Source organism: Sphaeramia orbicularis, chromosome 7, assembly GCF_902148855.1.
Source record: "Sphaeramia orbicularis chromosome 7, fSphaOr1.1, whole genome shotgun sequence".
Lineage (NCBI taxonomy): Eukaryota > Metazoa > Chordata > Actinopteri > Kurtiformes > Apogonidae > Sphaeramia > Sphaeramia orbicularis.
Genome location: NC_043963.1, coordinates 43,199,570 through 43,217,123, shown reverse-complemented (window position 1 = coordinate 43,217,123; position 17,554 = coordinate 43,199,570). Strand labels below are relative to the sequence as shown.

The 17,554-nt window shown below is 35.6% G+C and overlaps 1 protein-coding gene across 1 annotated transcript in view; it reads left to right on the top strand.

The window, feature by feature from the left end:
- LOC115422428 (plexin-A1-like) overlaps positions 1 to 17,554 on the top strand; it is an 837,453-nt gene that overhangs the window by 638,668 nt on the left and 181,231 nt on the right. The window contains 1 exon segment of the mRNA XM_030138774.1: positions 3,712 to 3,935. Within this exon segment, the coding sequence (XP_029994634.1) occupies positions 3,712 to 3,935 (224 nt within the window).

Below are 17,554 nucleotides of genomic sequence, written 5' to 3'. Positions count from 1 at the left end.
GAACTGTCAAACATGTCAGTAAAACCTGAGCTGTTCTACACGTTCGCTCTGGTTCTTTTCAGTGCCATAACCACTGCTGGGATCTGTGCAAGTGCAGATTGTTAGTGTTAAAAAAACATTTTTAACAACAGCCAAAGCTAAAAGCAGGGAAGATGTGAATTGGATCACCCCTCAGCTTGAACATTAGAAAAAAATACTAACTTTTGATGGAAATTATGTATTTTCTTTGGGGCCGGCGGGTCGTCCAATAACCGAAGGGTTGGCGGTTCGAATCCCACTCTACCCTAGTCAGTCCGTTGTGTCCTTGGGTAAGACACTTCACCCTCCTTGCCCCCAGTGCCACTCACACTGGTGTATGAATGCGTATGAATGTTTGGTGGTGGTCGGAGGGGCCGTAGGTGCAAATTGGCAGCCACGCTTCTGTCAGTCTGCCCCAGGACAACTGTGGATACAGATGTAGTTTACCACCACCAGAGGGAGAATGTGAGAGCGAATGAATCAATGACGTAAAGCGCTTTGGGTGTCTAGAAAAGCACTATATAAAATCCAATCCATTATTATTATTATTATTATTATTATTATTATTATTATTATTATTATTATTATTATTATATTAAAATGATTTATTCTTGTCTGTATTTATAAATACATCCAATGCTAATACAACTTTGTGCTAACTTACTAATTAAAAGGTAACTAACAGTCTCATTAAGACAACTCCATTCAGGGCTAATGGAAACGATTAGCTAACCTGACTACACATTCAGGTTAATGGTAAAACAAATGTCTTCTCTTATATGAAATAAATATAAAATAATACATTATTCCTGTAGTTGTGATAATAGAAATTGTGGAAATTTCCATGTCAAATATGTTTGTGTCTGAAAAGTAATTAGTTAATGGAAAAACATTAGCTAGCTAACCTTAGCTAACCTACCTTCCTTAATGTAACTATTTTAAATCATGTTGTAAATGGCCTCGCTAGTAGCTGATGTAGCTACCCAAACAGCTAAACATGAATCCAGCAGACTGATCTCATGAAATTGCGTTGTATGTGACGCCAGTTTATTGCATTTGGCATGCTATACGTACGCATTTTCATTCTTTCGCATTTTATTTAACGCCATTTGATGGCATGTCAATGCGCTAGCTGCTAATTGCGCTAATCGCTAATCACTAATCACTAATCTCGCTAACCCTAACTGCTAATCACACTAGCTGCTAATCACGCCAATGGCGTGCTTTTTTACGTCGCGTAAATATACACACTGAAAGTTTATACGCTCATGCATACAGATAACACACTCATTAAAAGTGGCATGTCATCTGTACGTAATTTATGATACCACGATGAATCTAGAAACTTCACAGACTCCGGAAAATGATCAATGGAGTTTACGGAATTATTCTATTTTTAAACTGTAAAAATTTAGAAAAAATGGAAATATCCATATTCATGTCAAATAACAATCACAGGCTACACCCAGCACATCCACATATGTACAAACAATGAGTCGTCACAGCTAGCATCACGGTTAGCATAGCAATATTTTACATTTTATAGTGCATCGAAAATGAAATCGAAAAATGCTGGTTTGTTTACATCTAGCTACCACAATTCCTTGCGCTCAGGCATTTTGGCGTGACTTGCCTGGAATGTTACAAAGTCGTGAGTTGTGGTTTGAAGTCATGATTTACGGGCTTAAAAACCGGCCTGGAACGCAGCATAAGTTCCCCTTAAATTATAATTACTTTGCCTGGGCTCAATTATGTCCTGTTGACTCTAGGGGAGCATATGTTCATGGACTTTATACATTATAATAAGAGTATTGAGGTCGACAAGATTGTGTAGTTTTAGAGCATTTAACCCTTTCATGCACAAATTATGAGAACCTTAATCAAAATTTTTTCCCAAATGTTTTTATTCTTCTTTAGGCATGAAAAAAACAATGCGTTTGAAAATTTTCTTCTGAAAAATTAATAAAAAAAAATAAATAAATAAAAATAATTAAAAAAAATTAAAAATACATAAAAATATAATAATGAAAAACAAAAAAAATTCTTATGAACCTATTTTTCATGAAGTTGCAAAAATGTCCATTCAGCTGGACATCACGTTTAATTTTTGACACACAGAAACATGTATTTACTGATAAATTGTGTGAAAACTATGGGGAGGGTTTGTGATTCTGGGGGTTTATGCTCAGGAGAGATCTACATAATGTTACCAATTCATGTCAGAAAAGACATGTAGTGTCTTAAAACTTTAATAAATATATGTGGAAAAAAAAAAAAAAAAAAGCAATGAAAACAACAAAATCCATGAATATAGAAGAGAAAAGCTGTAGAATAGCTGTCCACTGTAGTGACCAGTACACTCTTAAAAATTGTTTAATAGGCTCAACGTAAAAAAAATTGAGGTAACATTTTCCATTAATCTTTTGAAGTTATTTCAACTTGGCAAATTGCTTAAATGTCACAAGACTTCTCTAGTTAAGTAAACTCTATTACTTTAGTAAAAACATGATTTTCTTTTTACTCTACGAGCTTAATTAAGTTGAACCAACTTAATTTTAATTGTGTAAAAACTACTCCATTTAGTTATATTGACTTATTGTTTTACTTTTATTCTACTCAAAAATGTTCATACAAGTAGTTTCTTTAATTTTTTGAGTTGGTCTAACTTATTTCTGTACATCAGAAGAAATTTCACATGGAAATTCCAGTTATATGACTGACCCGTTTAATTCTCTGTGCAACTAACTTACTAAATGTGTCTGGATGTTAATATCTCACATGTACACAGTACTATTGTTCTCCTGTTCTTGGAGATACTAATTTATATTTGTTAAGCAGTGAGAAGTTACATTAAGCAATATAACTGTAACCAACAATAAACAGGAAAGGCACAGTTTGGCCTATGGCTCTGACTCATGGTGCAGTTCTATAAAAATAAAAAAAAAATAAACACAAAAAGGCCAGTAAACATTAGCATGCACACATTAACTCAAAATTAACACCAACATCACAACCCTGCTGAACCCCTGCACATAAAAGAACACGTTTTCAACAATATACCCAATACCCACAATGCAATGCAGCAAATACGCGACAATATAAACTACAATTTTAAATTAGAAAGGAGCAAAATGTGTATTATTCAGTCCTTGAATAATTAAAACTACTGTTGCAGAAACAAAGCTAAATTCTATCAAGCCTTAAAGTTTGGTAAAGTTCTGTGCAAAATCATGTTTCTCCCTTTTTTTTCTGTGCTTCCCTCCTTTTCTTGTGGTAGGCGTGGTCTGTCAGCAAAACATGTCCAGGCTCGTCAGCTTTGTACTCAGCTTTTAGAGGAAGTTTACAAGATTTTGAAGCTGTACTAACTTAATATATTTCTTTGTTAAGTTAAAGGCAGAAATGTCTGTTCAAAATCAATGTTATTTAGTTAAGAGTGTTTTCCTTGTTTTTCATTTAGACCAACTTAATAAAATAACTTATCATCTGATTTAAATGTGTACATGTAACAAACTTAATTTTTTTAAGCAGACAAAGCTCTTGATTTTAAGCTTAACTTACTAACCCCATGAATCATTTTTTAGAGTGTATGCATGAAAGGGTTAATTTTATAAATAAAAGATTTGTTGTTTTCATCTATTTCTGATCACTTTGTTTCTCTGACGTTTCCTGTCCATGTCTGTGTCTTTCTACCAGCCCACCTCTACAAGTGTCGGGCATTGCGGGACAGCTGTGGGATGTGCCTGAAGGCCGACCCCCGGTTCGAGTGTGGTTGGTGCGTCCAGGACAGGAAGTGTTCCCTGAGGCAGGAGTGTACGAGCGGAGGAAACGCCCACCTTTCGCTGCAGCTTCCTGATTCTGCAGGGTGGATGCACGCCTCCTCTGGAAACAGCCGCTGCACCCACCCCAAGATTACTAAAGTAAGTGTGGCAGTTAAAGTTGAATGTTGTGTTGGAGAAATTAGATCGAAATGGAAGCTGGAAAGTGGAATTGAGTGGCGGAAGAAGATGCATGTGTCTGTTCTGTAAATTTCCATACTTTTTGTTTGCATGTAATTTAGTACAAATGAATCCATCCATCACTCTGCCATTGCTTTTCACACCATTTCCCTGCTATATAATGGATTATTATGCATATATACATATATAAGCCCCACACAAATACACACCAGGAACTAAAATACTGTCTATGCATATATTGTCTGTTTTTTTTCTCCCATTGGGTGTAATGGGAGCTGTTTCCTAGTTGCAGTCGTGTAGTTCTGAGTCTGGCGTTGTTTCAGACAGGGCAGCCTTCCCTTTCCAAATTACAGAAATGTCTCACTTTGTAGACGAGATCACAAGATGTGGACAGCATGTTCATGAGCCACTGTTCAGACACATCAAAACTGAGGTTACACTGGCAGCTGATTGGAACCAGCATGGGATCTGTACCACACTGAAAAAGCACAAGTCCAAACTCTAGCAAGACTGTGCATGCAGCAAAGGCTTATATAACAGGTGAGGACAGGGTGGTTTATTTAATGTTAGCTGCAAATAGAGTAAAGAAAGTGAAAAAGGACTCTGTCAGCCTTCAAGCACTACTTTGCTTATAGATTTGATACTACAATAAAAAAGGAAACATTTTAAACTAGAAAAGCACTCTGAGATCGCAGATCAGCCCCCCCCCCCCCCGATCACCACCAAAATTTAATCATTTGTTCCTTGTGCCAGTATCAACATTTCCTGAAAATTTTATCAAAATCCTTCCATAACTTTTTGAGTTATCTTGCTAACAGTCAGACAAACAGACAAAAAAATCCCCCCATCCCTCATCATACATCCCTGATCAACACCAAAATTTAATCATTTCTTCCTTGTGCCAGTATCAACATTTCCTGAAAATTTCATCAAAATCCGTCCATAACTTTGACTTATCTTGCTAACAAACAAACAGACTAGAAGCACTCGGAGAACGCGGGCCTTCGCCAAGGCAGATCAGTGCCCCGGATTTGGATGAAAATTTCAGGAAAAGTTGATACTGGCACAAGGAACAAATGATTACATTTTGGTGGTGATTGGGGGTGGGGGGGCCACTGATTTGCCTTGGCGTAGGTCTGCACTGTCTTTTCTAGAAAAGCACTCGTAGAGCGCAGACGTCCGCCAAGGCAGGTCAGTGGCCCCCCCACCCCCGATCACCACCAAAAATAAATCATTTGTTCCTTGTGCCAGTATCAACATTTCCTGAAAATTTGATCAAAATCCTTCCATAACTTTTTGAGTTATCTTGCTAACAGTCAGACAGACAAAAAATCCCACCCATCCCCCATCATACATCCCTGATCACCGCCAAAATTTAATCATTTCTTCCTTGTGCCAGTATCAACATTTCCTGAAAATTTCATCAAAATCCGTCCATAACTTTGAGTTATCTTGCTAACAAACAAACAAACTAGAAGCACTCAGAGAGCGCAGACCTCCACCAAGGCAGATCAATGCCCTGGATTTTGATGAAAATTTCAGGAAATGTTGATACCGGCACGAGGAACAAATGATTAAATTTTGGTGGCGATCGTGGGGGTGGGGGTGGGGTGGCCACTGATCTGCTTTGGCGGAGGTCTGCACTGTCTTTTCTAGAAAAGCACTCGTAGAGCGCAGACCTCTGCCAAGGCAGATCAGTGGCCACCCCCCAACCCCCCAATCACCACCAAAATTTAATCATTTGTTCCTTGTGCCAGTATCAGCATTTCCTGAAACTTTCATCTAAATCCATCCATAACTTTTTGAGTTATCTTGCACACAGACAGACAGACAAACCAACGCCAACAAAAAGATCAGCCCCCCCCTCCCCAACACCACCAAAATGTAATCATTTGTTCCTTGTGCCAGTATCAACAGTTTCTGAAAATTTCATCCAAATCTGTCCATAACTTTTTGAGTTATCTTGCTAACAGACAGACGAACAAACAAAAAAATCATTAGATTAGTCCAAGGGTGTCAAACATGCAGCCCGTGGGCAAAAGGTTCCGATCTGGCCGGCAGAATGAATTTGCAAAGTGTAAAAATTACACTGAATATATTTACAGTCAAGGGTGTTGAATTTGTTTTATTTAAAGTTCCACATTCAACGCAATTGTAATCTCGAGTAAAATAATATTATAACCTATAAATAATGACTCCAAATTGTCTTGTTGGTTTAATGTGAAAAAAATAGATAGATAGATAGATAGATAGATAGATAGATAGATAGATAGATAGATAGATAGATAGATAGATAGATAGATAGATAGATAGATAGATAGATAGATAGATAGATAGATACTTTATTAATCCTGAGGGAAATTCAAATAATATTACATTATGCCTGTAAATAATGGCAGCTCCACTTTTTCCTCTTTGTTTTAGGGCGAAAAAATTATGTTACACTGTGAAAATATATACATGTACAAACTATCCTTTAAGAAACTGGTGAGAAAAGTGCAATTTTAACAGTATTCTGCCCGTTAGTGAATGTTTTGTGCCTTTGTAGATACAATCCATAATGCACATAAGGCATAATATTGTTAAAACTGCCTTTACTTTTCTGAAGAAATTCAAGTTTTTTCAGGTTTTTCACATCTTTTTGGTTTGGATAGTTTGTAAATGTAAATATTTTCAGAATTTTTATGTTATTTTTTGCATTATAACAAAGAGAAAATTTGGAGTTGTCATTATTTATAGGCTATTATACTATTACTAGCGCGTTGACCCGTGGTTCCCCATGGGTCATATTAATATGGATATGTAGGGACTGAAGTTAGTAAATGTCCTGTTTTTTACTTCATTTCCCATCATGCAGTGTGGTACTGCACTTCCAGTCAACTGTCATGGGTATAGCAACGTGATTGTAAGGCTATTGTATTCCAAAATGACTAATATCTCCCAAAATATTGATATATTTAATGTGGAGATGGGGCTATTCCTCAACTGTAGGTACCAAATTAGCCAGTTAAAAACATCACAGTTTCTCAGAACTGTGCAGATACACACACAGATGCTCTGAGTCCTTCCAGTATTATGATATAGATTTTACTGGAGATCAAATTTGGCTGGCTATCAATTATTTTTGTTTGATTTGATTCAATTAAACGATTATTTGAAAGGGCAAAAAATTGTATATATCGTACAAATATCAAACAGGCATGTCTGAAAATAACTTGTCTGAATCAATGACCATAAAAAGTATAAAAGTTAAAGTATATATGAAAATATCTATAGATGTAAATAACAACAAACAAATCCAATGACATGTACAAACAATATGTGCACTGCAGACTTCAACACATTTGGATCCAACTTACAAACAGCTTAAGACGGAACTAACATACGTATTTTTTGTGTTGATTCTAGCGTCTTGTGCGTCACAATAAGCGTCCGTGTGAAACGACAACAGTGGAACCAATGTTTAGCGGCAGCAAAATTAACCCTTTCATGCATAGTGGTCACTACAGTGGACAGCTATTCTACAGCTGTTCTCTTGTATATTCATGGATTTTGTTGTTCTTTTCGTTGTTTTTTGTTTTGTTTTTGTTTTTTTACACATATCTTTACTAAAGTTTTAAGACACTACATGTCTTTTCTGACATGAATTGGTAACATTATGTAGATCTCTCCGGAAGATAAACCCCCAGAATCACAAGCCTTCCCCACAGTTTTCACACAATTTATCAGTAAATACATGTTTCTGTGTGTCAGAAATTAAAATCTGGTGTCCAGCTGAGTGGATTTTTTTTGCAACTTCATGAAAAATACGTTCATAAGAATTTTTTGTCATTATTACTTTTTTAATGTATTTTTAATTTTTTTTTTTTTTTTAATTTTTTTTTTAAATTTTATTTATTTTTTTATTTATTTTTCAGAAGATAATTTTTAATCGCATTGTTTTTTTTCATGCCTAAAGAGGAATAAAAACACTCAGGAAAAATTTTTGATTAAGGTTCTCATAATTCGTGCATGAAAGGGTTAAGGAAACAAAGCTTCAATTCAGGAAAATAGTAATAAAATAATTTATTTTCATTGATTCAAGTTGATGGATGGATTGCTTCAGCTCTAAAGTGGAACATGGACGTAAATACTCGACAACGCAAACTGAAAAACACAAGTCAAAGAAACAACACCACAGAAAAAAAATCACTGTAGTTCCTCTGCAAAAGCCAAACAGCACGGCTTCTTTGAGCACTACATCATAACCTCGTCGACTTGTGAAGAGCGTTAAGTCACCTGTGGAGATCCGAGGCAGGTAAACGTTGATGGGCGGTTGCGTCAGTTCTCTTTGTTGAAGCCCCCGTGGTCACGAAAGCCCGACGTGTCCTGAACCCACAATGAAAGCTGCACTATTTTAATGTGTTGCTATTAAAGCTCAGGCGTGTTGGGACCTTGTGTTTGCCCTTGGCACAGAAATGAGTATTATTACTCACTGTTACATCAAACTGCTCCTCCAGAGACTCAGGTTTATTTGCTTTTGATTCTATTTTAGCCGTGTTACATTTATGTACGTCACCGTCTGTCTTCCAACATGTCCTGCTGGTGGTCAAGTTTCAGGTTCATTATACATATATCAGCCTTTTTCGTTTTTGCTTTTATGTTTTCATGCATGTGTATGTGTGCACATCAAACATCTATGTTTATATGTAATTATATCCAAATGAGCCTGTCTCAAATGCAAGTGTCTGCGTTTAAATAGGAATAAACATGTCAGATTGGATTATTATTATTATTAGTAGTAGTAGTAGTAGTAGTAGTAGTAGTTTATTTAATTTTTATTGATTTATTCTGAATATGGAAATGATACAAGCTTCCTGATTGCTACTGACTGACTTCTTTGCACAACATAATATAGAAAGGAAAATTGAAGAAAGTAAAAAATAATAATACACACAAAAAAAGAAAAAAAAGGAGACTCATATTTGAAAAGAAGAGAGAAGAGGCGCAGCTCATTAGCTCTCATTCCTCTGTCTAAACCACAAATATGTACATACACATATATACACACCCACGTTTATTTATTTATTTATTTATTTATTTAATTTAAATATAAATTATTATTTAAATAATTGGTGTAAAATACAGTTTGTCATCTTTTCATGGTCATCAGATATGACCCATTTGGACGTTCAGAGGCTCCATAGTTACAGTGGAAACACTGTCATCTTCTACAACATTGATTCACCAGTAAAACCCATGGAGTTGGATCAATGATGGTGGATGGAGACACTGGGTTTATGTTCAGTTAATGATAGATTTTACTGCAAAGTCACCCTTTCTTCAGTTTTCTCTATTTCTGATATAATAACCCCCATGTTTAATCTGAGCTTTTATGAACATCTAAATCACAGGTGTCAAACATGCGGCCCAGGGGGCCAAATCCAACCCGCCAAAGGGTCCAGTCCGGCCCTTGGAATGAATTTGTGAAATGCAAAAATTACACTAAGATATTAACAATCCTTTTAGTTCAGGTTCCACATTCAGACCGATTCAATCTCAAGTGGGTCAAGACCAGTAAAATACTATCATAATAATGTAGAATTAATGACAACTCCAAATTTTTCTCTTTGTAAATATAAATATTTCCATGTATTTACACTAGAACAAAGTATAATTTTGCAAAAAATGTGAATTACCTGAACAAATATGAACAACCTGAAATGTTTGAAGAGAAGAAAGTACAGTTTTACCAATATTCTGCCTGTTATTAAATGTTTTATGTATTTGTAGATCCACTGTGATCTGTAAGTTATAATAAACATGTGTAAAGGATAAACTGAGGTAGAATATTGTTAAAATTACACTTATTTTTTCAGTCTGTTCATGTTATTCACATCTTTTAAAATGATAGTTTGTAGATCTAAACCTTTTCATGCTGTAAATTTACTTTTTTCGCTCTAAAACACAGAGAAAAGTTTGGAGTTGACATTATTTATATATTATTATGGTTTTATTTTACTGCAGATCAAATTTAGCTGATTGTGACCCCTGAACTAAAATGAGTTTGACACCCCTGATCTACGTATGTGATCGGTGAATTAAATATAGGAAAATACATGATTTTCATTGAAGAACTGGAAAATAAAGAAGATAATATTACAATAAATAGTGATCAATCACTTATGAAAAGTTAAATGCAGAGAAAAATCATTTGGGAACTGCCATAAAAGTAGAACTGGGTCTTTATGGGTTAAAGCTGCTCTGGTTTTGGACGTTTTACATTTGTATATATGTGGGTCTGATGTTTGTATGTTTCCTTCAAAACATGTTCGTTGTTGAACTTTTGAGATAGGGAAGTGAGTTTGTAGGTTTTACCTTTAAGACTGTCATCTGTAGGTTGGTTTAGGTCTAAACAGGTAAACAGATAAACCTTCACCAGACTCTGATCTATCATGTGTTTCATCATCACACTGCACTGCCTGCTCCATCAAATGCTTCGGTGTTTCTCGATGCTCAGGGACGTTCAGTTGCACCTTTAGCTTGAACATTGCATGAGATAGAATGATCAGAATTTAATGGAAGCATCAATATACAATTGCAAAATCCCCTTCAGTGTGTGAGTCTGTCTAATGAAACACTGACTATCGGATTACAGCATGCCCCTGATTTCAACCTGCTGATTGGCTCATACACATCAAATTCATACCAGGAAGGGAGTATTTAATGAAGTAAAACTACCTAGACTGATACTTTTACTACTATTAGTCTTTAACCCTCCGGTATCCCGTCCAGCAAGGCCCTTACTAAGCACCAAGTGTGCCTTTGTGGAATAATGTCAAAAAATTTTCATGCAGTTTGTTTTTAATTCTTTTACACTTTTTTTCTATTTCATCAACTTGAGCTGTAAATAAAAATACCAAATACTCAATAATTGTCACATTTTTTAACCCTTTAAATGCCATGTTTGTAATGTAAACAAACCATTTTTTGGATGCAAAAAACACAAAAAAATATTTTTTTTTCAATATACTACATAAAAAGTGGATCACATATTATTTGATTTTTACAGCCTGGCATGTGTCAGTGATTAACAGCAACATTTGTTAATTTGCATTATTATTTTTGGCGCTAGGTCAAATGTACAAAAATATTAGCATCTGTCACCAAGTGTGCAAAAAAGGCACATCTATAAGTCAAACTATTAAATATTATATATTGATTTATTTTTCTGCTCTAATTTGATTTTATTTTTGTAAATCAAGGTCAGCCCTAATCATACATGTAAAATGGAAGAAACAGTGCGTTTTAGGCACACTTGGGAGACAGATGCTAGTCTTGTAATTTTCTTTTGTTTACAATGTGCAAATTTTAGTTGGTGGCCAGAATTTTAAAGATCATGCAAAAATGAACAACTTTTGAATTCTAACCTTATTTAAATTATGAAAAATAATATGACATTTTTTAACATCAAGTGCAAAGTGTGCGTAAAAGGCGCACCCAGATACCGGAGGGTTAATATAACATAACAGTCTCCAAACATACAGTTACACTACATCAGAGGTGTCACATATTATTTTGAAAGTCTGTTGCTCTCGCTCTGTGAATACACATAGGTAAACTATGGGTCACTGTAAGAGGGGGATGTTGATCAGGGTTAGTTTGCCAACCCTGATAAACCAATGACAGCATTAGGGGTGGGCTTTAAGACCAGTGGCGGCTGCTCGTCTTTCAGACAGGGAAAGCTCATTGTCGGCTTACATCAAAAAAAAAAAAAAAGTCAAGTTATTTAAACATACATTCGGCCCTCCGTTCCTTTTTAAGAAAATGCTCAGTAACCTTATCGTACCAAGTAGGCGTCTTTTCCAGGGACTGGACCAGTGTCCTCTCTGCTTAGATTGCCTTGGCCCATTGTGTTGTGGGTGTTAGACTTCAGCCTTTTTAAAGTAGAGAAGCTCCTTTCACTGCGACCTAGCCGACAGTTTGATTGATTTAACTATCTACAAAACGATATTAAACTCAAACAAGAAATGATTAAATTATGTAACTGAAACAAGAAAACGCTGAAATTATGTTAAATTGAAACAAGGAAGTCCAATGAGTGTGTTTTATTTACAGTGCAAGAAATGAACGAGTAATTTCGTAGTGGTTTCCCTCTTGATTTCACAGCAGAATGCGCGACGGTATTAAACTGAACTGTGTCAGTGAAGGAGGAGATCTGAAAATAACTGTCAATCAAACGGGGTTCGGCCTTTCGACTGATCCTCCAATCAGCACGTGGGATTCTGGCGTCCAGCCCGGCCGAGCTCCGCCCACAGCTGCATTCACCCCCAGAGACGCCTGGCGTCCCGGGGCGGGACAACATCGTGGCATTTATCCAATTAGCGTCCAGTTTTGACGCAATGAAAAAAACTGTTCCACTCAGTCCCATTGAAGCCCAGAGATGCCCGGCATCTACGGACAAATGCACTGAGCAGAGATCTATGAGAAAACAGCGCAACGGGAATGGAGGAGAAGTGAACAACATCACGTCCGTTGATTTGTGATAAAGCTGATTTGAACGAACTCATCTTTAAGATGAACATGTTCTAACACATTTGTAGTCAATAAAATGTCAACACAATTGAACAAATTTAACCATTTAATTTTCATAATTTTAGAGGAAGCCGGGCCTCCCTTGCAGTCTGTGAGAAATCTACTCTGCTTAAGACTCCTGTCAATCACTCACAACCGGAAATAAACTGATGTGGACATAAACATGGAGAAAAGTACCAGTCTTTTCCATGGACATTTTCATTTTAAATGTCTTCAGATGGTGGGGTTGAGAAGGACAAAGTTGTTTGGAAGCACTGACATGTGGATTTTTTTTTTTTTTTATCACCATAGTTCTTCGAGTCTGAAATATCACTGAAAGGAAATACACGCTGTTGATGCCGGCAACCCCCCAATCCCACCCCACTCATGTATAACTATGTGATTAATCATGATTAATCACAGAAATCCACGTGATTAATTGCGATTAAGAATTTCAATTGTTGCCCAGCACTAATATATATCCTTCTTCCTTTTACATTACTCTTTTATATTTATATATCTATTCACACACACACTCACTCACTCATTATACATATTTACATACGTTTATACATATACCTACAACATACAAGTACACATACACGCATACAAATACACATATAATCTTTTACCTATGCGTTTTTTTAATTGTGCTGTCAAATAAATAAATAATAAATAACTCATACATAAACAACAGTGGACATATGGTGACAGTTAATTATCCTCATTCCTATATCTTGTGAAAAACATTCTCTTCTAAGTTTTCTTTGAATTGGTTTATGTTGGAACATTCCTAACGGCTGTAGATTATGTCGTTTGTGGTAATATTCTCAGTACAATTACAATCCCAATTTCCTGTTCTGGACATTTTGCTTCAGAGAAAACATTTCCAAGCTTTCACAGGGAGAAATTTTAAACCATTTGTGACCACACAAACTACTTTCTGAGTTTTTAACAGCTGCTGGTCTGCCATTGGCCATGTGCTATTGGTTACCACAGGAATTACCCTCCGGAACACACACACACACACACACACACACACACACACACACACACACACACATAGAAACCACTGCTGTAACATGGATAGTATGATGTGGTTACTCTGGGGTTTGGTGACTATTACAAGAAGCCACACCACCACACAAAGACACCTGAGTATTTGACCTCCGTTGATTTCCTGGTTTAAGAAATTGAAAAGAAGTAGCAAAAGAAAAATAATGACATGAAATAAGTGTTTGAAGATGAGGTTCACTTCAGTCTCTATCAAACTTTACACTGTACAGTGCTTTCCACAGTACCTTGAATCAAGGGGTTAATAATAAAACGTTTGTTTTCATTCTTGGTGGTAGATCTAAAGCGAATTTCCTGTTCTCTTTCCTTATGTAAAGTAGACCATAAATTCTTGCTGATAAAATCTCACTTTCCTGTCATTTATAACATCATATGCAAAAGAAACAAGTATATTTCCAACAGATTGTTTTGCGTAAGTCGCTGTGTGTTTGTGTTTGATGCATAAATCCCACAATGTAGTTGAAATGTGTTGGCGATGTTGTCTCTGTGGGTAACAAAGTCTTAATTGCAAATAAAAAACAAAACAAAAAAAACTTTACGTTGTATTTTCACCATCAGCTAAACAAAGAAACTACAAGAAATGTACAAGTTACACAAGTTCAGAGAGAAATGAAGTCATGATTGACAGCTGTCTAATCTAACCATTTAAAACCCCTTAACTTACTTACGGGTCTGATCAAGTGAAAGTGAACATCAAAATGAAAAAGTAGCTAAATTTGAAAAAAAAATTTGTCAAATGGGCTCATTTTTTAGCTAAAGATCTCTATTTTATGGAGTTGTTATCCCTTATAAAATACCACTTGTAGAAAAAAGTTACAACTGATTTTATCGATTGTACTTTTTACAACACAGCCGTGCCTCAGACATAAAAATAGAGCTCGAATTTGAAAAAATATCTATAAAATCTATTCAATCTGTCACATTTAGAAAGACTATCTGTGAACGGTTACCGCAAAATGACTCTTTCTTTGTAATTTACATACAGGGGCTGGACAAAATAATGGAAACACCTTAAAAAATCAACAAAATATAATTTAATATGGTGTAGGTCCGCCTTTTGCGGCAATTACAGCCTCAATTCTCCGAGGTATTGATTCATACAACTTGTGAATTGTTTCCAAAGGAATTTTAAGCCATTCTTCAGTTAGAATACCCTCCAACTCTTTTAGAGACGATGGCGGTGGAAATCGACGTCTTACTTGAATCTCTAAAACTGACCATAAATGCTCAATAATGTTGAGGTCTGGGGACTGTGCCGGCCATACGAGATGCTCAACTTCATTAGAATGTTCCTCATGCCATTCTTTAACTATTCTAGCTGTATGGATTGGGGCATTATCATCTTGAGGTGAAGGTGTTTCCATTATTTTGTCCAACCCCTGTATATCAGTATTGACCACCAAAAATTGTAAATAACACTGTAATAAATACATTAAATCAGTGTTTTTCAACCTTGGGGTCGGGACCTCATGTGGGGTCGCCTGGAATTCAAATGGGGTTGCCTGAAATTTCAAGGAATTGATTTTAAATAAATAAATAAATGAATAAATAAATACAAAAAATATATGTTGAGTTGAGAGAAACAATTACAATCCATAGAAGACATGACAAACTGTAAGTCTGAAACTGCAGAACTGTGGTTCTGTTTATCTGTCAAATGTTCATTGTGGTCAGTTTCAGATGCTGCAGCTCTTTCATAATTCATAGTTTGAGTTCTTGTTTGTTCAGTATTAATTGTCAGCCTTGTAAATCCAAGCTGGACTGACTGTACATATCCTGACCGAGGAAAATCAAATTCTCACTTTGTGCAGTAATCTACACCTGGCTTTTCTGCCTCCGTCAATAATATTTTACATTATATAGACTAAATGTGTCTAAAATTAACGTTTATTTGCAACATAATATAGTAAACTATTACATGATCAAAAACAAATTAATTTTAGCAAAAAACATGTCTCCATTCTGAATGTCTGGGATCGCCAGAAAATTCTGATGTTAACCCTTTCATGCACAGTGGTCACTACAGTGGACAGTTCTTCTCCAGCTGTTCTCTTATATATTCATGGGTTTTGTTGTTTTAGTTCCATATCAGCCAACACAGTGGACACTTATGCATCATCCCATACACTGACATTCCTGTAACTTTCCTTTCTTTTAACTAAATCAATTACTAATTGTTATTAGACTGTAATTAACAGAGGTTTTTTTTTTTTGTTTTTTTTGTTTTTTTGCATGTTATCTGAGTGAGTAATAATTAGTATTATAGTATGTTCAAATGTGAGGAAACATCAGATTAGCAGCATTAACCTCCTGAGACCCAGGAAAGTGAAACTTTTTGCTTTTTTCCATCAAACAGTTGTCTTTATTGGAAACTACATAATACAACAGTTTTTTTTTTTTTTCCTTTTGTTTGTTTTTTTTCCCCGAGACATCTATTTAAAATTATTTTTATTTATTTATTTTTTTTTAATGGGATGTCCTTTACAATGGACAGCATTTTTTAAGTAAAACTGTCAAACTTTTGTCCCCTACAGAGGACAAAAATGTATTGCTGGGTCTCAGGAGGTTAAAAATGCTTTTATTTAATAGTTTTCACACAGTATACCAGTAAATATATGTTTCTGAGCTTCAAAAATTAAACAAATGGTGTCCAGCTCAGTGGATGTTTTTGTAACTCCATGAAAAATAGGTTCATACAAAAAAAACAAAAAAAACAGAAAAATCAATTACATTGTTTTTTTTCATGCCTAAAGAAGAATAAAAACACTCAGGAAAAAAATCTTGATTAAAGTTCTCATAATTCGTGCATGAAAGGGTTAAAATGGGGTCACGAGCCAAAAAAGGTTGGGAACCACTGCATTAAATAAAGCGTTGTGATTATATCTGGCTTGTTTTAAAAAAAATAAGTCAACATTTTTATATGGCATGAACACAACGGACAACGCGTCTCTTTAACTTGGAGGGAAGGAACTTCTGACATGATTTACAAAGATCCACATTTCTACGTGACCACAGAAGCAAATCGAATGGGGTTTTCTGCAAGATGTAGGTAATAAGTTATAGTTTCATGCCCTGAAATTGTATTTTGATCGATTCAGTATGCAGAAAGTCCGATTATAATTTTTTTTGGGACATACGGTATAATACATGCATATAAATTACTCTGCTTACAGGGTGGGGAAGCAAAAATTACAATATTTTGAGGCAGGGATTGAAAGACAGTGTATGACCAATTAGTTTATTGAAAGTCATGAGAATTTATTTGCCACAAGAAAATTGACATAATAGAAAATGTTTTTATTCTATGTGTCCTCCTTCTTTCTCAATAACTGCCTTCACACGCTTCCTGAAACTTAAGCAAGTGTTCCTCAAATATTCGGGTGACAACTTCTCCCATTCTTCTTTAATAGTATCTTTAAGAAAGTCCACATTGCTGTGTGATGTTCTATTGGTAGCATGTTCTAAAACGCCCCAAATAGCAGAATCCAGAGGGTTTAGATCTGGGCTAGAAGGCGGCCATAAACATGATTCCCAAAAATTGCTAAAGTTGGATTTTGTTGCTGTTGTCAACAAGTGTTTTGGTGTTCTTGTGTAAGATTTTAACTTCAAATCATATTTTACTGCATTTCTAACGGTCTTGTTGTCTACCTCAAGTTCAATTGCCATTTTTCTCATGGATTTGGTTGTATCCTTTAGGATTTTGGATTTGAGAGCTTTAATAAAGCTTCGGTACGTTTTTTGTTGCTTCCTCCACTTCCAGACTTTCTCGTAATAGTTTTGCTCATAGTCATTCTCTTCTTTCCATTATAAACAGTCTTTATGGACACTCCAACTATTTTTGAAATCTCCTTTGGTGTGACGAGTGCATTCAGCAAATCACACACTCTTTGACGTTTGCTTTCCTGATTACTCATATGGGCAAAAGTTTCTGAAAAGGTATGGATAATAGTGTT